The 20,135-nt window shown below is 55.6% G+C and overlaps 6 protein-coding genes across 6 annotated transcripts; 3 read left to right on the plus strand and 3 right to left on the minus strand.

The window, feature by feature from the left end:
* Positions 1–635: 635 nt before the first annotated feature.
* On the plus strand, positions 636–1,853 carry BXZ73DRAFT_48105 (monooxygenase; the record flags this gene model as incomplete). The annotated part of the gene is made up of 1 exon (XM_048019990.1): positions 636–1,853. One exon carries the CDS (start codon positions 636–638, stop codon positions 1,851–1,853), a length of 1,218 nt encoding a protein of 405 aa, XP_047877152.1.
* A 74-nt stretch (positions 1,854–1,927) lies between these two features.
* On the minus strand, positions 1,928–4,629 carry BXZ73DRAFT_90385 (GMC oxidoreductase; the record flags this gene model as incomplete). The annotated part of the gene is made up of 16 exons (XM_048025616.1): positions 1,928–2,116; positions 2,171–2,230; positions 2,291–2,450; positions 2,506–2,591; positions 2,645–2,789; positions 2,848–3,023; positions 3,081–3,403; positions 3,465–3,535; positions 3,588–3,643; positions 3,702–3,801; positions 3,852–3,909; positions 3,969–4,009; positions 4,075–4,140; positions 4,205–4,278; positions 4,346–4,428; positions 4,491–4,629. The coding sequence occupies 16 exons, from the start codon at positions 4,627–4,629 to the stop codon at positions 1,928–1,930; spliced, it is 1,827 nt and encodes a 608-aa protein (XP_047877153.1).
* Positions 4,630–5,085: 456 nt separating this feature from the next.
* On the minus strand, positions 5,086–8,851 carry BXZ73DRAFT_47982 (uncharacterized protein; the record flags this gene model as incomplete). Its single annotated transcript, XM_048019967.1, has 17 exons — positions 5,086–5,257; positions 5,349–5,501; positions 5,562–5,587; positions 5,649–5,843; positions 5,897–6,158; positions 6,211–6,983; positions 7,037–7,155; positions 7,203–7,290; positions 7,346–7,393; positions 7,445–7,592; positions 7,647–7,707; positions 7,762–7,772; positions 7,827–7,962; positions 8,021–8,089; positions 8,145–8,278; positions 8,327–8,344; positions 8,394–8,851. The coding sequence occupies 17 exons, from the start codon at positions 8,849–8,851 to the stop codon at positions 5,086–5,088; spliced, it is 2,871 nt and encodes a 956-aa protein (XP_047877154.1).
* Positions 8,852–12,334: 3,483 nt separating this feature from the next.
* BXZ73DRAFT_102058 (uncharacterized protein) lies at positions 12,335–14,468 on the plus strand (the record flags this gene model as incomplete). The annotated part of the gene is made up of 17 exons (XM_048015096.1): positions 12,335–12,432; positions 12,483–12,561; positions 12,620–12,633; positions 12,695–12,736; positions 12,790–12,846; positions 12,906–12,915; positions 12,977–12,994; positions 13,049–13,074; positions 13,135–13,160; positions 13,217–13,257; positions 13,325–13,337; positions 13,413–13,450; positions 13,889–13,920; positions 13,985–14,012; positions 14,065–14,122; positions 14,180–14,204; positions 14,264–14,468. The coding sequence occupies 17 exons, from the start codon at positions 12,335–12,337 to the stop codon at positions 14,466–14,468; spliced, it is 810 nt and encodes a 269-aa protein (XP_047877155.1).
* A 755-nt stretch (positions 14,469–15,223) lies between these two features.
* Positions 15,224–17,287, plus strand: BXZ73DRAFT_102059 (uncharacterized protein; the record flags this gene model as incomplete). The annotated part of the gene is made up of 21 exons (XM_048015097.1): positions 15,224–15,312; positions 15,368–15,446; positions 15,506–15,519; positions 15,571–15,612; positions 15,673–15,729; positions 15,788–15,797; positions 15,857–15,874; positions 15,923–15,948; positions 16,006–16,031; positions 16,085–16,122; positions 16,177–16,201; positions 16,264–16,275; positions 16,332–16,347; positions 16,402–16,441; positions 16,497–16,597; positions 16,653–16,699; positions 16,754–16,766; positions 16,821–16,848; positions 16,902–16,962; positions 17,026–17,050; positions 17,110–17,287. 21 exons carry the CDS (start codon positions 15,224–15,226, stop codon positions 17,285–17,287), a joined length of 945 nt encoding a protein of 314 aa, XP_047877156.1.
* A 780-nt stretch (positions 17,288–18,067) lies between these two features.
* On the minus strand, positions 18,068–19,848 carry BXZ73DRAFT_102060 (uncharacterized protein; the record flags this gene model as incomplete). The annotated part of the gene is made up of 12 exons (XM_048015098.1): positions 18,068–18,418; positions 18,477–18,525; positions 18,578–18,803; positions 18,855–18,986; positions 19,043–19,159; positions 19,296–19,309; positions 19,369–19,397; positions 19,450–19,488; positions 19,543–19,557; positions 19,612–19,631; positions 19,687–19,719; positions 19,770–19,848. The coding sequence occupies 12 exons, from the start codon at positions 19,846–19,848 to the stop codon at positions 18,068–18,070; spliced, it is 1,104 nt and encodes a 367-aa protein (XP_047877157.1).
* Positions 19,849–20,135: the final 287 nt, after the last annotated feature.

Here is a 20,135-nt window from a genome sequence, read left to right on the forward strand (position 1 = left end):
GAGTAGGCGCTGCAGGCTTTTATCAACCACTGAGTCTCTGCGATTTGGAACGGCGAACGTCGACTGAGATCCGATGTTCACAGGTCTGCACCATAATTTGACGTCATCTTTATTTCGCCTTACACAAACTCCGTGCCCAGCAGTGGAGCAACAAGTTTGGAATCGGCACCGTATTCAACACGCCCAGCATCCCTAATATGCGAAAAATCTCGGCAACTCGGAGGAGCAGATGCAACGATATCCTTCTTACCACCTCACTGCCATTCGAGGCGGCCATCAAGCGCACATTGCCCTCCAACGTCGGTGCTTCAGTTCTTGGTGAGCCAGCGAACATCCGACTAAAAATTATAATGTATGCAGCGCTATGTTCATGGCTTACAAGTTCTCGTCAGAGCTGTCGGACCTTGTTACTCACTCGGTGGTGGCTCCGAGCGGTGTATCGGCCGACGAACGGTAAACAGTGCGAGTCGCTGGTACGGAGGGGGCGGTCATATGAAGGATGTGTCATTCACCGAGTGGATCAGCGACCCCAATTCCCCCCTCGTCTCTCCCATCAGGTGAGAGCCACATATCCGGTATGCTATTTGCAGTACTTGACCTTCATTCTTGGTGTTCAGCAGCAGCGGACTTCTCTCATGGCCACAACTCAGCCCCGCATTGCCATCATCGGCGCAGGTCCTGCAGGGCTTGTTCTCCTCCTCACTCTTCACAATCGCGGCATCCCCGCCACGATTTACGAACGCGATTCCCATGCCTCCGAACGGGGCCTCCCCTCCGGCCCTCTCGACCTCGGCTGGACCTCAGGCCAGCGTGCCCTGCGCGAGAACGGCCTGCAGGACGCGTTCACAGCCAACTCCCGCGTCGAAGGTCACGAGTACCGCATGCTCGACTCCCAAGGAAACCTCCTCGTCTACAGCAACTTCGAGGACGTTCCCAAGGACGACCTCCGCCCCGAGATCGACCGCCCTCGCCTCCGGCAGATCATGCTCGACGCCGTCCCCTCGGAGCTCATCAAGTGGAGGTACACCCTCACCTCCGCCAAGTCCCTCGGCGACGGTACGCACCAGCTCGCCTTCGGAAACGGCACGACAGCTGTCGTCGACATCCTCATCGGCGCCGACGGCGCGCACTCGCGCGTCCGCCCACTCGTCTCCACCGAGCGCGCGCGCTACGTCGGCCTCAACGGCCCCGACCTCTCGCTCGCCCCAGGGGTAATCGAGCGCGAGGACATGGCGGACCTCCGCGCGCTCATCGGCAAGGGCCTCATGGTCGCGCAGGACGACGACCGGGAGCTGAACGCGCAGCTGACGAGCGACGGGCGCGTGCGCGGGAACGCGCACTTCCGCGCGCCCGAGCTCTGGACGGCGCCGCCTGGGGGCATCGAGGCGCTCCGCGAGGAGCTGCGCGAGGTGTACAAGGGCTGGTCGCCCGTGCTCGTGAAGCTCATCGAGCACTGCGAGCCGGACCTGACCGACCGCCGGCCGCTGTACCAGCTCCCCGTCGGACACAGCTGGGCGCACGTCCGCGGGGTGACGCTCATTGGGGACGCGGCGCACGTCATGACGCCGTACGCGGGCGCGGGCGCGAACATCTCGATGCTCGACGGGCTTGAGCTCGGGCTCGTGATCTCGAAGGCGGTCAACGAGGGGGCGTCGGACGCGGAGCGGGAGACTGCGGTGGCGAACTGGGAGAAGAGGATGTTCGCCGCGGCGGCGCAGTGGGCGAAGGTGGCGGAGGACAACATGGAGGCGATGATCAGCCCCGACGCCCCGGCGTCGGCCAAGGCACGCTGGGAGCTCTTCTTGCAGGAGGGCGGACGCCAGGAGGACTACTCCACCGGCGACGCGGCGTAGTGAGCCCAGGAATCATTTAACGTAGTGGGGTCGGAGATGTTGTGCACGCCGGATCTCTATTACACGAGCGCACATTATGACATCCCCTTGATCAAATCCGCTGCCCTCTCCGCCATCGCGACAATTACAGCAAAAGGATGGCCTGACACTTGGTCTGGAAACACTGAAGCGTCACAGACTCGCAGATTGCGAACCCCGTGCACTCGTAGGTTGGAGTCCACCACGCTGTTGTCCGCCGTCGTGCCGATCCGCGCAGTGGAAGTCTAAGTGATGTGATCAGAAGACTGCCTAAATGCACTCAACTCCGCAGGCCTCACCGGGTGCCACGCCGTACGACCATGCTTGCGGATAAAGTCTCGCATGTCGTCGTCGGAAAACTAGAATATGTTACCGGTGAGCGGCCGAGTCCCTAGATACTGCGCCAGAGTTGCGTATACCTTGTCCGGATTGGCGTCTCCCGGCCAGAAGAAATCGTCGACAGACTCCTCGCTGTTGCGCAGATCTGCGAGTTCTGATAGAGGGGACGTCCGGAAAAGTCGAAGGAGTAGTTTGTTCATCATAATGGCCATGTTCCAATCGCTCTCCGTGGAAAGGTAGCTGCAAGGTTAACTCAGAAGCAAGATTCGCCGATCGTGGCCACGCACAGACTCACTTGGGGTTGATCTCGGGATGATCGAAAATCCTCCCAGAGCGTAATTTGACAGTGCCCTTGCTCTGCGGTTTGAGTACCACGCAGCCCTATAGTAATCGCAGCATCAGTAAGTTTTTGAGAGCAATATATATATGCGTACTGTAGCGATCCCACGCGCTCCGTAGGGTGGCTTCGTGCCGTTCTCCGTCGCACATGCAGAACCGTTGCCTAATTCCATATCTGGTGCGCGCGGGCCGGATGCCATATCTGCGACTGGAAGAGGAGTGCCGAACAAGGAGCTGAGCCTGAGAAAATTGTCGTTGAGATTTATCGCAAGGAAGTGCTAGACGAGCTTGGACTGACTTGGGGTCGCCTGAACGTACGAAAATTGCGGTTGGAACTGGCAGACCTGCCAAGGGGCCCGTACCAAACATCTGGTACCGAATTAATGCCAACAGACTTGGCAAGGACTCGTAGTAGTGAGGATCCCAGGAATGGCCGGGCTTCATCCGGAAGTTCATGGAGCCTGGCAGGAAATGCTGGTTGGAGCGCAAGGACATCAGACTCAAATCATGACTAGCGGGAGGACCACTTACATCCAGTAGATGTTCTCCGACTTGAGGGAGGTCACAGACGAGTGGAATGCCAAACTGAGACAGCTGGGAGCGCGGTCCTACGCCTGACAGCAGCAGGAGATGGGGAGTTCCTATGGCGCCCGACGTGATGATCACCTCTTTGCGTGCCCTCACCATGTAGCGAGGTCCATTTGCGTCTTTGCAAAGCAGCACTCCAACCGCCGTGGGTAGTTCGTCGGCAGTCGCCGCGAAGAGGATCTTCTCCGTCATCGCTTGAATAGCTACCGTGAGATTTGGACGTTGCATAACTTCGGGAGTGAGATAGGCAGCTGCGGTCGAGTGTCCTGATTTCCATCGGAAGTCAGTTTCTAGCCACCTAGAGACTGAAGTATGGTCGACACTCACGAACACCTCTCTCGTCAACACAGCCCTCGAAGTTTCCCGCGCCGGAAGTACCCTCGGATGTGTTGAAACACCTGACAAGGACGACATCGAATACGATGCGGACAATCTTGCCGCTCTACTTACTGGTTAGGAGATATGCCCATGTTTGCGCCGGCATTAACAATAACATCTTGGATCGGCTGGGAAATATCAATCGGAGCTCTCACACCGTTCGTTGAATGCATGGAAGCCGCTTACAGGGTATAGGGGTGTTCGACAGACGATAGGGCCATCTTGCCCACGTTTAGCTGTGCTTCCGGGACGACGGGGAATATGTCTCTCCGACTTGATGAAGTACCTGCCAGTTTGTCAGAACAGAAGTAGGTCAAGCCCTATCCATGGCCACACTTCTCGAGAGATTCGTATCCCCACCCCTTTGCCCCCAGACGCTCCCAAGCGTCGAAATCTGTCATCAGCGGCCAGAGGTGTGAAGATATGCCCGATGCTTGGTGGTGTTGAGCTTACCTGCTGGATCGCAGTGGTGGAAGACCATGTAGTTGATTGAACTGGAACACATCATTGTAAGCATCCAAGGGCGTCGAAAGAGGTGAAATGTGCCATATGTACGGACCCCGATCCTCCTAGGATTTTGCCTCTGGGCCAGTGGATGCTTCTGTCGTCTAGCTGAGGCTGGGGACTGGAGCATGAAACAAAATATTAGCCTTCTGCGATGTCGGGAGAACTGTTACAGAACGACTGACGTTGTGTGAAAGTCCCAATCTGCCTCCGTGTGCCAGAGCATTGTGGCGCCCATTGGCATGTTACTCAATATATTCTTCCCATGACTGGAGGAGGGTATCAGAGTCAATCCAATCTCTAACAGATGTCACTGTGGCAAAGACTTGCCTTGCGCCTGCCTCAACCAGGAGAACGGAAACGCCAGGGTCTTCGGAGATGCGGGACGCTAGGACGCAACCCGCAGTGCCTACAGCGCTCGGAGGACCTCAGGTCTCAGCAGAAGCTCGTATATTCAATATGGAGACTGACCACCACCGACAATCACATAATCGTAGCCTCCGCCTTTGTCTTGGTCCAGTGCGTCTTCAGCGGTTGAAGTGACGAGAGTTCCATTCAAACGAGCCAGATCGTCGACCAACCTCGAGGGCGTGGAGTGCAGCACGCCCATGGTGGTGATGGCTCGATGAGTGGCGAGAGCAGACGTTATATGCGCACTTAGAGCGGCAAGCGCCCCTGTCGAGCTCGTCGGTGCTGGGAGGCATCGATGTCAGGTGCCGGCTGGACCAGACCAGACCTGGGCAGGTCGACGCACGGACTCTGGGCAAGAGGTACGTGTCACAAGCGCGCGGCCTGGCCCGGGCGCTGTACTCTCCTGGACGCATCCTGGGCCTAGATGCTGGGGCCCCGGGCCCACGAGAGTGAGCCGTCTCCTTGCTCATGCTTCCGCCATGAAATAAGACACTGTTCTACCATTACCCTATGCGTTTTTCAAGTTTGCGATACGGATCCCTTCCCCTTGTCGCGCCCGCTCTTGAGCCGTGTTGCCGCTGCATATCTTTCCCCTGGCATTCGCACACGCAAAATGGTCACAATATTGCATTTTCCCATCGCATCACCGTCTATCCTAGAAAATATCGACCACAGACCGGCGCGGCGAAATGGCAGCGATGACCTTCCCCTGGTATCCGAGCAGGTCCCCGCCAACAGTCGCGACGAGATCTTGCTCATTTGGCTTACCCTCAAGTCCGAGCAGCTTCTCCATGTTGACCGTCGCGAGGGCGAACGCCCCCTTCTTGCTCAACATGGCGTCGTACATGGCCTGCACAATGAATGTCAGACGCCGGCAGCAGTTGATGAACGGAGCGCGATCGCACGAACCTCGCCGACATCGAAGCGCAAGTTCCTCGCCCGCGAGTTCGCCATCTCGGCGTTGGACGGGTGGCCAAGAGCACCCACCCCCGAGGGCCAATTCCGACTGTGATGTTGTGCTTCAAGAGATGGCCGATGAGGCTGTTGTTGCTTACGGGGGGCCCAGGTAGACTTCGAAAGCGAATGTCAGTCGACGATGTATTGCGGAACAAGATATCAACATCCACTCACACACGGCGTTCGTCCCAAGTGTACGGCTGTGCGCAAGGAAGGCGGCGTCAGTGGTTGCTCGCGGCCTGCACGAGGGCTATAACGCACGAAGGAGCGCCCTGGGGCCACGATGACGCCCACGTCGGCTTCCGCGAGCTCTGCGGCAAGAAGATGGGACTCCGTCGCGCCTGCAATCGTGAGCTTCATCGGTGCGCCTGTCTTGGCCTCGACCTCCTTCTTCAGCACGATGAGCGTCGCGATGATGTCCGCGCTGTGCACGTCCACCACAAGCGGGATCTTTCCCTGCAGCTCTCGTGTCAGCGCACACGCTCCAGCGCGCGATTCTGAATACGGACCTGGGCGACCTTCGCGAACCACTCTCCAATCTCGCCCTTGACCTCGCCGGTGAGCAGCCGGCGCATCGCCGCAACCATGGTGCTGACGCTCGACGCGCCGCCGCGGACGAGCGCACAGTGGACCGCGGCGACGTCGCGGACGAGCGCGCCCGTCGCGAGCTTGTGCGGCGCCCCGAGCGAGAACGCGGTGCTGAGGCCGCCGAGCCAGCCGGAGGAGATCGGGGTGCTTACACTGACGGTTACCCCGGCGCGGTACGCAAGGCTGGAGGAGCATGTCAGCGTGCACAACGAGATGGAGGTGAGGGGAGACTCACAGAGCGTCGCGCGTGCCGAACATCAGCCCGTCTGCAGCCTTCGCCATGAATCCACCGGTACCAAAGAGTGATGGCTGTCCGTCGGTGAGCGGGTCTGCAATGGCGCCGTCTCTGGTGGAATCCTCCATCGGTATCTCGGTCATGCCGAGGTTCGCGCCGAAGTTGACGAGCCCGGGTTGGATTGCTCCGCCTTGCAGATCGACAACAGCCGCGTTGGCGAGAGAGGGAGCATGAAGGTCGCAAGTACCCGAGCAAGTGATGCGGCCCTCGGAGACGACAACGACACCGTTGGAACTCTCCTCAGGGTCGAGGGAGGAATGTCGGGTAAGTATATCCACAATCATGTCGGTATCGTCCCGCATCCAGACGTGGGAGACATTGGTGAAGGCCACGATCGCATGATGGGGCTTGCTCTTGAGGGGAGGAAGGCCGTCGTACTTGAGCGTTGCGACCCTTTCGCGATCGAAGTTGGGAGTCGACGGCGAGTGCTGGCGTGAATGCGCTTTCGGAGCCTCACGAGCATGAGGGAACTGGACGATTCCATCCACGATGACTTGCTTGGGGGTAGCTCCGAGGGCGAGCGGATGGCTGTCCCAGAGGACGACGTCTGCGTCGAAGCCCTCCTTGACGTAGCCAATGCGGTGTTCGAGTCCGAGCACTTGAGCAGGGGTAGTTGTCACAGAGGCCAGAGCGAGGCTGTCGGGAAGCCCAAAATAGTGGGCTATTGCGGCCTCCTGGAGAAGCTGTCGGGACAGAACCCCTGGGTGGTCTGACTACCAACGACGTCACATCAGTGGCAAGGCATTGAGTAAGTGGCACGACTTACCTTCATGACAACGTCCAACCCTTCGTCGGCGAGGATCCGGGGCGCGAACTCAGAATGACGGTAGGACTCGCGCTTGTACCTAGAAAATGATGAAAACATGGCACACGCAGGCGGTTTCCCTGCCGAATGTCATTAGAAACGTCAACGCACATGAGAAGATACTCACCGTATGCGCGCTTCAGCACCTCAGGAACCAAGTATGTCTCGTGAGCATGGTGGAATGCCGCAATCTCGAACTTGAACTCATTCGACAGCTACATGGTTGCATGATGAGTAGTACGACACTATAGAAGCAGCTGGAGAGCTTACTCTCACAAAATTGTCGAGGTCTACAGCCTCGTAACAATGTGCTTGAACCTTGGGAGGTGATGAGAACTCGTACAAAGTGCTATGATCAGGGTGTCTGACCTTGACCTTCCCACGTAAAATTTCGACAAGTGGAGTCCATTGTAATTCTTCGGGGAATTTCTTGCCTGCCAGACCACGCCAGTCCCCCTCAGAAACCTTCTCACAATAGTCGTCTTGCGCTCTCATAATCGTCCGGGCAGTATCGTATCTGCCAGATCGGAATGAACAAACAAGTGAACACATGGTTGGAGTTAGACCTTACGCATCACGAACTCTCCATACAGTGTCCATGCGCACGTCACCGTAATTCTTCGGATTTTCGCCTAACGAGCGATATGAAGGGAAAGGACAAATCAAGCAGGATACGAGTTACGTACCGCATGCATGCCTAGACACATCTAACCTGAGCACAATCTCGGAGAAAAACCCTTACTTCACTTACTTCATATGTCCCCAACGTGGTGGGGCGTCGATGGGCGCGTGTTCGGAGGCATTGAACCCGAAAGGAGGCTCCAGAAGCATAGAAGTAGGTGAACGCTCCAACGTTGGCCGTAACTTCATAACAAAGCCCAGACCCGCTACGTGTCACGGAAGATATCAGAGCTAGTGCTTCGAGAGAATGTGCGAAGCATGTACCTATGGCGTTGAGAGATCCGGGCAAGACAAGCGAGGTAGTGACACCGCCCGACATGGAATCCGTATAAGCTGTCAATTCTAAATATCAGTGGCGCGTAAGCAGGGACGATTATGAGTCACCGACAGTCGTCGCGAGTATTGAACGCATCCAATGCCCTCAACCACGGGACAATAGGTCCTTTCCACGAGTTGCCATCTTCCGCGCCGGCGAGAGCTGGAGAAGGGCCAACCCCAACGTGGGAATGTAGGTCGACGATCCTACAAGACGTTCAGCACGGGTATTTGACGAGAATACAGACAACTCACCCAGGCGTGAGCCAGGAGCTGGGTCGTCGCATCAGCCGTCGACCATCGCAAGTCACAAGCGACTTACCCATGCGCGTCAATAGTAGTGATAGACTGATATTTGTTCATGACGACGGGAAAAACTTCCCCCACCGCGCGGATTATTCCTTTGTCGAGGAGGACATCGCCATGTACGACTTGTGTTCCGTGGTCGTCCCCGGTCCAGATGGTTGCGTTGCGAATGAGGACCGCCTCGGTTCCCGGCTGGAACCTGTCAGACTCTGTGCGAGTGTGGAAGTCCGCTGGAGGAGCCGGCGTCAGCTTGAGAGAGCGGCACTTGGCCAGGATCTCGTCGGCGTCGAGCGGGACCACCTCAGCTGGCCTCCGCGCCACCGCTGCGCGAGAGAGGTGGAGATAGAGAGACGCGCTTGCAACGAGCAGCAGGACGAATGCAAGCAACAGACGGCTGTTGCGACGGTGTTCCCGGCGTCGAGGCGCGGCCGGCACGGAAGAAGTTGGCAGGAACGCTCCCTTGGAGGCGTCCATGGTGTGGCGTCGGCGATGCGAGTCGCTGCTTCGAGTTCACGCTGGGGCCACATTTCAGCGCTCCTTCGTTGAGTTCATCGTTCAAAAATACGGAGCGGCAACCCACCTGGCAGTGCAGGCTTCACTTGCTCGTGCCAACAGGTTTCCGGTGGCTGGAGCTCGTTGGCTGGAGCTCGGAAGGAAGTTGATGACTCGGTGAGAGCCCTCGCGCTTGGCGCTATAGATGCTCTCCAAGCGCCCATCGTGCCGTGATGGACAAGCGCCTGCCGCTCCCAGTGCCACCCAGAGCACTGGCAACTTCGAGCTTCAAATCCGCCACGGCTCTCGGCATCCTCCTCCATTTTGATATTCACCTTCCACTTTGCTTGATATTGAAGACGAAATGCAATGTCCCGCTTCATGGTGCCAGGCTGGAGATGTACCTCGACTTTTGAAGCACTCCACGAGGTGCGTACTATCATCTATGCTCCTGCTCCTAGACTCCGGCGGGCACACTTCTCAAGTGCAATGACGGCATAGTGTTATGTCCGACTCCCAACCGGAGTTCTCACCATAACATTCGCGTCTGCTGAGTGCTGGCAACCGGAGATGACGGGGTGCTGCCATGTTGACGGGATTCACCCCTAGTGCTACTCGGAGGACACTAGGGCCGCGCTTCTTCCTGCTTCTTCCCAAGCACCCACACGGCTACGCGGATCCATATATACTATGAACTCCTTCGAAGCGGAATATGCATCCTCCACTGCTCGACTGCCCACCTGCGATGTATGTCTCCGGCATAGTAAGCAGTCGCAACGAATTGCCCACCCCACCCATTGAAGCTACGCTTGGATCAATGCTCATTGGAGTCGCGATTTCTTGTCTGTGAGTACCTTCGAGCTATAATGTGCGATATTTATCCTCTTTGACTGTGCTTCATAGCCTCCTCGGTGTTGTCTTCTGCTTGACATGTTCTTACTTACGGACATATCGTGAGGACAGTCGAGGCTTAAAGTGTATTGTGAGTACTCCCCTTGAAAGCTGTCTATCAGAAGTTGATTCGCGATTTTATAGGTGCTTGTCTTGTCGTAGGTTCAGCTTATCCTTGTTCTCCCGGAACGATTGCCCATGCTGCCCCGCGTTCTAGTCTTGCAGAGCTGGCACACACCGCTCTGGGAATTCTCACCCTGTGAGTATTTCTTGTGTGCCATCTTTCGTAGCAAGCGTCGTCTCAGTCCTCCCGTCTGGTAGATACTATTACGGGATAACGAAAGCCTGCGATTCGTCATCAACTCAGAGAGTGATAATGTGAGCACTGCGGATATTTTCGGACCGTAACTGAACTATCAGCACAGCCCAATCATTGTTCGTGTTGAGGGCCTGTTCCCATTCGGGCGATCTACGAGCTGACGACATGTAGCTTGTTATTCCGACAGTGGTGAGTCGCAGCCTCGACATGATCATGGGGCCGTCTGACCCCGCCCAGGCCGTGGTCGTTATTATCAGCGATTCGTGAGTGTCACCATTGAAGTATTCTCACGCGGTTTGACCAGTATATAACAGCTTTTATGCGCGTCGCCTTTACCTCCGTGTGTCAATGGTGTGCACATCTGAGCCTCTTCGTCGACTAAAGCGCATGTAGTTCTTCCTAGACGCTCAGTCCGCATATTCGTATGCGTGAAGTGGGTAAGTTATTCTTTGAGACCTTCATCGTGGCTTGTTTCGGTTGAATCGAACCTACAGGCTCTTCTCGTGAGCATCGCGTTGGGTGCGTGGTTCCATCGCCACCTGCTGACGTGACTAAACGATATGATCGCTTCGTTGCAGCATTTGTCATTGGTAAGGGATTCTGTATTTAGTCGCCAATTATGCTGAGACATGTACCCCCAGCCGTAGATATCAGGCTGTAGGTCAAGCATGGTGTAGTCAACGATCGAATTGAACTCCCCATTCAGCGCTTTGCATCCTACCTATGAATACTGGCTGCAGATCAAGGTAAGGATTGACGTCTAATTTAGTAAAGCATTCCATCTGACGCTGCTTAGTGGATGACCACTGTCTGCTTCGCTTGTGCTTCTGTGGCCGATATCGGCGTGGCGGGCGCGCTTATTGTGCACCTGTATCGTCAACGCACGGGGTTTAAGAGGTGCAACTCGTCCTTCTCATATCGACCTGCAAATACTAACTCATACACAGGACCGACAGAATGTTACACTCAATATCATCATACGCTTTCAATACAGGTGTGATGACTCCTAAGGTTTAGAACAACTGGATTTAATACACGTCGTAGGGCTGTCTACAAGGTAAACCAAATGTCAAGTATCACGGCAAGGTAAGAACTCACAGAAATAGCATCTAGTATCTCTAGCTTTTTATGTCTCGTCCTTGTGAGTGATGTGAATACACGAATATACCGTTGTCGCTGACTGATTTCAGTCAACCTTGGCCGATGACAACATATTTCTCGTTGCGTTCAGCTTGATTACGACCAAAGGTCCTGGATATTTTCTTAATATTCGTGCAACGTCGGCGATCTGATGTCTCTACAGTGTATGCCATATCTGTGCTTACTACGTGAGCGATTTTTGTATGCCTTGAAGACGAGATCTGCTAACCAAAGTTCATAGGCTGACTTCAAGACAAGGGTTGCTCGAGGAACTTGGAAGGACGTTCAATTTCGAAAGCATGCAGTGGCTTGATTTGGGTGTTCCCGGGACTGGCGGCGCTTCCGCAGAGGCCCCCTGCGATCTCCCGCACAGTCCTCCTCATGATCCCGAAGTGTAAGGGCATTCCTTCCCCCTGGTCTCAGATCTACCGGTTAATGATTGTGCAACCAGAGCTACTGCTGTATAAGCTTCGTAACTGCAGTTTCTGTGAACTCGGATGGGTTTGATGAACTATCGACGGTTGTTGTTGCTGTACGTTCTCTCGCGCGCCGTGCCGACTTGGTACACGTCCACTTCTGCAACAAGAAGTCGTGCTCTCTTTCGATACTCTCACCCCACCATTTGCCGGACGCCCCGGGCCCCAGTTCCGATAATGATCGGCGACAGTCCACACACGTCATCTGCGGCCTATTCTTCACTTGCCTATCAAGGGCTTCCCTTCTTCGGCGATGGCGGGGATCCTCTCTCTTCGGAGGTTCACCCACCGATGCTTCGTACCCAACTATTTACACCCATTGAAGCGGTTCACCTTCCATACAGTGAGTCATATGTGGTCGCCATCTGATCCTCGCTTATGCTTGCCATGCTCGTTCGCTCCGGTTTTCCATTGTTCGCCAAGATGAAGCTGTGCGCGAGCTAGCCCAGCTCCTCCAGGGCCTAGAGCAGTCGCGCGGTGCATATTCTATCATGTACGGAAGTTCCACGAACCGTGCTTTATGGACACACGCAAGCGATCCGTGGCAGGGCTTCCGCCGTATATAACATCACGTATATCGAGGACCAGTGCTCAACTCGCCTGAAGGCGATCACCAATTTCCGCCACTCGATTTCAAGAATGGTTGCAACCGTCAACGTGAACCAAGGCGAGCTTGTGATTCCACCTGCGAAGATCGGCCTCGGTTCTCTTCTCATTGGGGGCTGTCTCTCTTTCCTGTAAGTACGGTTCGAAGTGTCTCATTACCTACGCTAACATGACTACTAAGTTTGTTTGGTGTGATTGTGCACCTCACTTGCTCATACTTCCGAAGGTACAAGAACGACGGCCGACTATTCAAGCGTATCGTGAGCGGGCACATTCTTTGCTGACACCGCCATTGTACTCATCGAAGATCCTCAAAAGGTTGTCGTCTTGTTGTATGTAAATGTTATCACTACTTTCATAATGAAAGTTACTCAAGACCTGTTTACTATCTAGTCTCGCAGAACTTGCGCACACGGTTCTGGCGGCTCTGATAGTGTCAGTCGCAGATGCTTTCCCCCGAGCCGTGGACAGCTGAACGTGTTTGATAGATATCACTACCATATCACCTGCTACCAAGATGAACGAGGATATGCATTTGCTACAATGTGCGTTACTTCTTAGTGCTTCTTATGTTTGCTGCAGATGGATCTGACGCTTCCAACAGTCCATTTGTTGTACGTCCACCTAGGTTGCCGTCCCGCACTCACGTACGACTCACAATTTGCTGGCTTCTAGCTTCTTATCCCAACCATAGTAAGAAGCTATATGCTCTTCGTATCTACTCGTTCGCTGAACCATAGCTTTGAGGGTGTCATCATCGTCATTGCTGATAGGTACGTCTAGCCATTTAGCGTGTAGTCGAAAGCACGTCTCTCATGAGTCATGTGACATAGTTTTTATGCGCGGCGACTCTATCTCTGTGTGTCATCAACGTATGCGCTGGCTATTTAATGAGCAACTGATCATGCCTGGTAGTGCTCCCTCAATTTTGCAAGCCGTTGGTGGTGCTGGTTTGGGTGCGTTTCACTAGTTGCTCCGCATCAGGTATTAGTTGATGTTGACACTCCTACACCGCTGAACCAGATCACATTGGTTGGTACGGCTACAGGTGCTCGTCGCAAGTTGAACTCACATGACCGAGGAATGTTGCTCACCCGATTCCCACTCTCAGCCTTTGTTTCGGGCACGTACTCCAGTCACATCATCTCCGTATCCCACCTCTGACCTGCATTTCAATGACAGCCGTCACGATCAGGCTGTGGGTCGTGACACCGACAGCACGTGCCACGCTTCACTCCAACTGAGTTACGTTCGTTCTAGGGCAATGGACCGAACATATGAACACTGGCTAGAGATCAAGGTCTGAGGGATTCGTGTCCCCGTTCCCTCTCGGCCCAACTAACGCACCCTGGCAGTGGATGGTCACAGTATGCTACCTATGCGCCGCCGTAGGCGACGTCATCGTTGCGGGAGTACTGATCGTGCACCTTCACCGCCAACGTACTGGGTTTAAAAGGTAAAAGTTTGTACTGTTCGTACATCGCTGCATCGTCTTACTCGCCTTCACAGAACTGATAAGTTACTGCATTCTCTCTCGGCTTATACGTTCAATACAGGCACGCCCGTTTTTCTTATAATTGTGCCCAGTTTATTGAGAAATACCAATTCGACAGGACTCTGTACGAGGCAAGTCGCATCTCGATTGCTACAAATCTTCGAGCTCATAAAGCAGCGTATCCCCAGCCTCTGCAGCATCCTTTGTGCCGTGCTCGTTCGTATATCCTGCAAGCGATAACAGGTTGCCCGTCTTATGCATGTTGCAGTCTACTCTCACGGAGAACAACATATTTCTCACCGGAGTCGGCCTGGTCACGACCAAAGGTGCGCTTGCGTGACTGCGGAATCACGTCATTTGATTGAAGCTCGACCCTATGGTAGTCTATGCCATCTCAGTAATCGTCACGTAAGTGTTTCCCATGACATTCGATGCACAAGCCGTTCACCGTACGCATCGGTCACTAGACTCAACTCGAGAAAAAGCTTGCTCGATGACCTCGGAAGAACGGTCAACCTGGAGAGTCTCGAGGGACTGAATCTGTCAGCTCTCCGGACTAGTCGGCTCGCTGCGGAACGTCGACATGACGCAGGCATGTCCCCAAATGCTCGTAGCGTTTCGGTGATACCGACCGCGGACACCGCGCGCCAGTGCACGGCCCCTGAAGAATGAGCTTCACGTATACAGCTTCCCCACCTCGTGGTCACAGCCCTCCACTGCCGTCGCAGAGCCGCGAATGTGCCCCGACTGGTTGAACATTGTTTCGTCGGTACTCGCCCGTAGTGTCTACGCCGCGGAGATTTCCAAGTTGCTCTGAGACACATTTCCGGAGATGGTGCTACTATGTATTGTACATCATGTTCTCTGATTGTGTTCTTGCTGGGCTCCGGCGCGCAGTGACGACCCGCCCGGAAATTTTCTAGGTCCGCGGTGGGATTCATGAGACTCGTTTGGACTCCGCATCAGAACATAGTGGTCCCTGGTGGGGCGGAGCGGCGGACTGGGCTCGGAGTTGGGGAACACGCGAAGCACTCGTGCTGTCGCCGGAGCAGGGAAGCTGCACAGCACCGAGATGTCACCGGCCGCGCACGGGAGGGATGCCTAGGCGCCCCTGCGACGGTCGCGCGGCCGGACTTCCCTGCTCTCCGCCCCTGGACACCGCCCGCTCGTTCGCCGCCCTGCGAGCGACGTCCACGACGACCACACGCTCCCATGCCCTGCGCACAATGCATCTCCCCTGGCATTCGCCGCTCACCCGCCGTGGGCCGCAGAAGCACATCGCGAACAGCCGAGGAAGATGGCTCACTGTCGGACCCTGAGCTACTGCCACGGTCCGCTAAGCGTGCTATATAGCCCTCTCGCGTCCCCGCCGAGCCTGACTGCTGCCGGGCCTCTCCACGGCATCCGCTGCACTCCCCGAGGCTTCCATGTCCTCGTCCGACATACCCCCCGAGTTCCGGATCGACGCCAAAAGGTCCAATGCAGCCAGCTTCTTGGGGGCCACCATCGGCGCCTTGTGCGTGCCCTCCGCACACTCTTCCCGCCAGCGACGTGACTGAGGTTTCCGCCAGCTTCTACGGCATCGTCCTCCTCCAAGCTTTCATGTACTTTCACAGATACAAGAACGACCAGCCCATACTCAAGCTCATGGTGCGCGTTCTCATCACCCCGCACTTCTCGGCTCACTTTCTCACTTCGTTTCCCTCTAGGTTCTCATCATGGTGTACGTGGCCGATACCATGTCCGTGTTGTATCCCCATTCATCTCCGTGCAGCTTGGCAGAAACTGCCCATGTGGGCCTCACGATGCACATCGGGTGGGCCCGCTGCGCCTGACGTCTCTACTCGTCTAACAGACATCGCTCGACGCCTTTCAGGTACTTCTACTGGGTCGAACACCATGCCGATGCCGATGCCGACAACTTCGCTACTGTGTAAGCCTTAGCCGGGTTCAGGTCGAGATTAGCGTGTTGACGACGCTGCTTCTGTCAGATCGATCATCGTACGTACACGCTGCGAACTCCCGCGAGACACCAACATCCTCATTCCTCCTGTCATCAGCTGCTTGCGCCAGTCTCGGTAAGCATCTGAGGCTTTCGCCAAGATTGCCGCTGATCTCCCGAACAGGCATTCGTGATCCTGCTTGCCGATATGTATGTGCCACTCCCGCGCGAGTGTCGAGAGTACTACGCTGATCGCCTCCTGGTTAGCTTCTATGCTCGGCGTGTATGGCTATGTGAGTACCACGTGTAGGCGAGTCTGGAATCCACTTGATGACGTCGCCTCAAGTCAACCCTCCGTACAAGGTTTCATTCTTTGTCACCTGGGTAGGCTTTCTGCATGTCAGCTGTGTAAGTCGTTCGCTGATATCGTCCGCGTAGGCATTATTCGTAGGCGTGGGAACGGGTGAGCATATCCTCAGCACTCGCCGGTCCCGGTCTTGATGATCCACACGACTCTGTGTCAAGGATTTGATCTGAGTGAGCACACTGAGCTGCTTTCGGTCGAAAAATGGACGAACTAACCTCGAATGCAGGCGCAACTATCAGACTGTACGCGCCATCCAATGCTGAGATGCAACAGTATCGCTCATTTACTGTACGCAGATTGATGAATAGAACTTTCCAAACTTGGGACGAAATCAAGGTATGACGTTGATGGCCAGCACTTCCCTCAGCCCTCATTCATAGCCCTCCGTCAGTGGTTGACTACTGTAGCGTTTGCATGCGCTGTAGTCAGTGACGTGCTGGTTGCTGTTTCCCTTGTAATCCATCTCTACAGGCAAAAGACAGGATTCAGGCGGTACGTCAATTCACCCGAGTGTTCGTGAGAGACAAGGTACTGATAGTCCTTATAGTACCGACAGGCTTGTGGATACTCTGACGTCGTACGCTATCAACACAGGTGCGTAGTTGAGCTAGCCATATGGTGGTCTGAGCTGAATGGACTCTGGCATAGGCCTGGTGACCAGGTGTGATTTAACGCTCTGTATATTCAACCGTAAGCTGATCGAGGATCCCTCTAGTTTGGCTAGTGGCGTTTGCCTCTTCCTAGTGAGTCGCGCCTCCTCAATGTGCCGCGTAGAGTGTTGACCGACTGTTCGCAGTCTTTACTAGAAGGGCCGCATAACTTGTATCTTGCCGCGCTCACCATGGTCACCACAAAAAGTGAATTCTCTTCTAATGACGCGCTCGATGGCACGGTACTCACTGCATTTCTCCTGTCGCCAGTCTACGCCATCTCGGTGCTCGTAACGTACGCTTGCGCCCCCACCCCTCCCACCTCGTCGCATCACTGACGCCTCCTCCCGGCAGACTGAACTCGCGCGAATACCTGTCGAGCAGGCTGCACGCCCCCGAGACCGACGGAACGGACATCTTCACGACCGTCCCTTCGTTCTTCCGCACACAGTTCCGCTCGTCCTTCTGGACCCGGACCACGACCCAGCCCCGTATAGGTACGCTCCCCGCGTCCGCGCTCCTCGCGGCCTGAGGCCTGACGATCGCACCCCTCCGCAGATACCGAGCACCAGGTGTAACAAAACTGTAGCAGAGGAGAGGAGAGGGGCGCACGGACTGTACGAGGACTCCCGCACTGTAAAACACCATCTGCATCGCATCGCATCGCTATCGCCGTTATCATACCCGATGTACTCTACCCCTGCGGCGCTCGCTGTTAAACGCATACACCAACTGTTGTCGAATGGGGTTCCCGGGGTAACCCGCCGCTCCTGGCTACGGGTGCATGCGGCCGCACGCATCAGTGCCGCCCGGTCCCGATGCCGGGGGGCCGACGGACTTTTTATATTCGTGATCAAGCTACCGTCGCCTAGACCTCAGAACCTGTTTCACTAGTGCCCGGGCGAGCCGCCCTGATGGACAATAAGTCAAGAACGGGGACGATGCGCGCCGCCGCCGCGGGAATTCCGGGGGTTCGATAAACTGCGGCAGCGGAAGAGAGCGAGGGAGAACGAAAGCACCTGGCCGTACGGATACACGAGGAAAGCAGAGAGGGTACGGCAGTTGGCGAAACGAGCGACGGCGAGTAGCGAGGTGGCAGTGATTAGTAAGTACTGAGTAGTAGTAAAGCCCCGCAGAGATAAAGGGTTAGGTGACATGTGGCTGGAGTATACTGCGTAGTAGTACAGTGTGGCATGCTGACAACTGGGCGGGGCAAGGAGGTAGTGAATACATGCGCATAAATTGCCACACTAAAAGTCCCAGCCGGAAGCTGGTGTTTCCGCGCGTCCCTCGGGGGACGCGAGGAGACCTCTCATACCTTCACCGTGAGCGCGAGCCACTCGCGCGCGGTGCTGACGCTGCCGCTGCGCCTGCGGCGGGGCGGCGGCTTCGGAGACTCTACGCTGAACGCGCGCAGCTCCTTCAGCTCGAGCTCGGACAGGTGCGGATCGTCCGCTTTGAGAGTGGAGTCTTCGCCGTAGCTCACCGCGTGGATGGACGAGAAGGGCATGCGAGGCGCGGAGACGGGAGAGTAAAGGGAGGAGGGATTGCCGTCGTCGACGCCGGAGCCGTTGATATGTTCGCGGGCATTGAGGCAGAGGCGGGAGGAGAGTACGGAGCCCAGGGCTTGGGCGAAGCCAATCGGGATTTCGATTTCGGCGGTCTACAAAAGAGTCAGTCGGTGTGAGAGAACGGGAGGATGAGGATGAGAGGACACGGACCGGCGAGAGGAGGAATAAAACGGCGTTAGTGATGTACGCAGCGAAGATCCTGAGGCTGAAGTGAGCGGGGAGGCACATTGCAAGCCAGAGAAAATGCTTACACGATAAAGAACCAGATGGAGTCTCGAACCAGGAGTTCGATAAGCTGCAGCCCGGATGTCTTCGTTGTACGGCGGAACGTCTTGATACCGCGATGTAGCGCGAAGCCAAGATATATTATCTCCGAAACGAGCATAGGGATCCAGAACAGGAAGAAGTCCTTTGGGATACCGCTGGGCACGCAAATTGTCCCGTGAGGTGTACCGATGGGGACGCGAACGGCAGTCGCTGCACAGAGCGGCGTAAGGGGACGGCAGCAAAGGAGCAATAAGTACATACCTTTCATTTGAGACAACGCATGAGCCATGATGTACCCTGCTGCCACCGCGGCCGAGACAGCGACAGAGAGCAATAACCCGAGCACGCGCTTGTCACTGAAGTACATGGCGTATAAACGGAGTAGGAGGATCACTTTTGAACCGGATCAGATACGTGTGTCGCCCACTTTACACATGGAAATCACTTACTCTCGGTGACCAAGAAGTCGAATATCCCAGTTACTCCTTGCCAGTACATCCATCCTTGGCAGCTACATTTACCGGTGAATCCTTGAATTTCATCACGACCGAAGGACAGACGCACAACTTTTCGGTGCATTGAGTTAAAGGCCATTACAGGGACGACATTACACTCACCTCGTTTGTTAACGTCATTGTATTGAACAGGACTACGCTTTTGTTAGCAAGGTTGCGTATGCAAATACCAGCACCTTCGGCCTACCGAAATTGTTGAACCTAGAGGTACACCACAGTTAAGTTCTCGTAGGCATCCGGTGCGTGGGCATTTCACTCACACGATTGGCACTAAGGCGTAGTATCGGTTCTAAATGCGGGGTGTCATGGGCAGAAGCATGTGGAGGTAGGAGCGCACACACCACGAGATACAGAACTTTGCCGACCGACCAATTCGCTTGCTGGATTGCGCTATCACAATGCGCTCGGCGACGACAGAGATGCAGGAAGCGTACCCATATGTGACGGACCTGACACGTGAATGTGAATGGCGTATTCGAATCGTCATGGAAATAATTCCTCACCTCTTGATCGAATGTCCAAACTTGACCGCGATGTCACTCTTTTGCTCTCGCGCAGACGCAACGGGAAGCACTCACTGTGGTCAAAGACGATGATACAGCTGTTGGCCACTAGAAGCGGTGTCAGCACAAAGCGAGGGTGAAAGCGACGGGCTGCTCACATGCTGTATATCGGATCTTGGTGATCGTCGGAAGTAGCTCGCGGAGGAGAGTAAGCTCGAGTTGCAGAATGGCAGACATGCCCGAGAACCGAAGTGAAGCCGAGGACGAGGCCAGAGAGGGAGTGAGACTGATGAGGGAGTGGACAGGCCCGTTCCGGACCCGAGCGACAACGGCGCGGGAAGTCCGTAGACTTTATACGCCGGGCACTCCCTGCTCACGACACGCGCCGCTCGGAGCCAGTGGCCACAAATGTCCATGTGCGCGGCACCCGAGATTCGGTCCCTCCGGGTGATGCATCGCCCACGCGCAGAGTTCTCTGGAGAACGGTCCCAGTGCAGGGGCAGCGCCCTGACTACTAGAAGGCA

Source organism: Epithele typhae (genome assembly GCF_022376455.1).
Source record: "Epithele typhae strain CBS 203.58 chromosome Unknown BXZ73scaffold_29, whole genome shotgun sequence".
Classification (NCBI taxonomy): Eukaryota; Fungi; Basidiomycota; class Agaricomycetes; order Polyporales; family Epitheliaceae; genus Epithele; species Epithele typhae.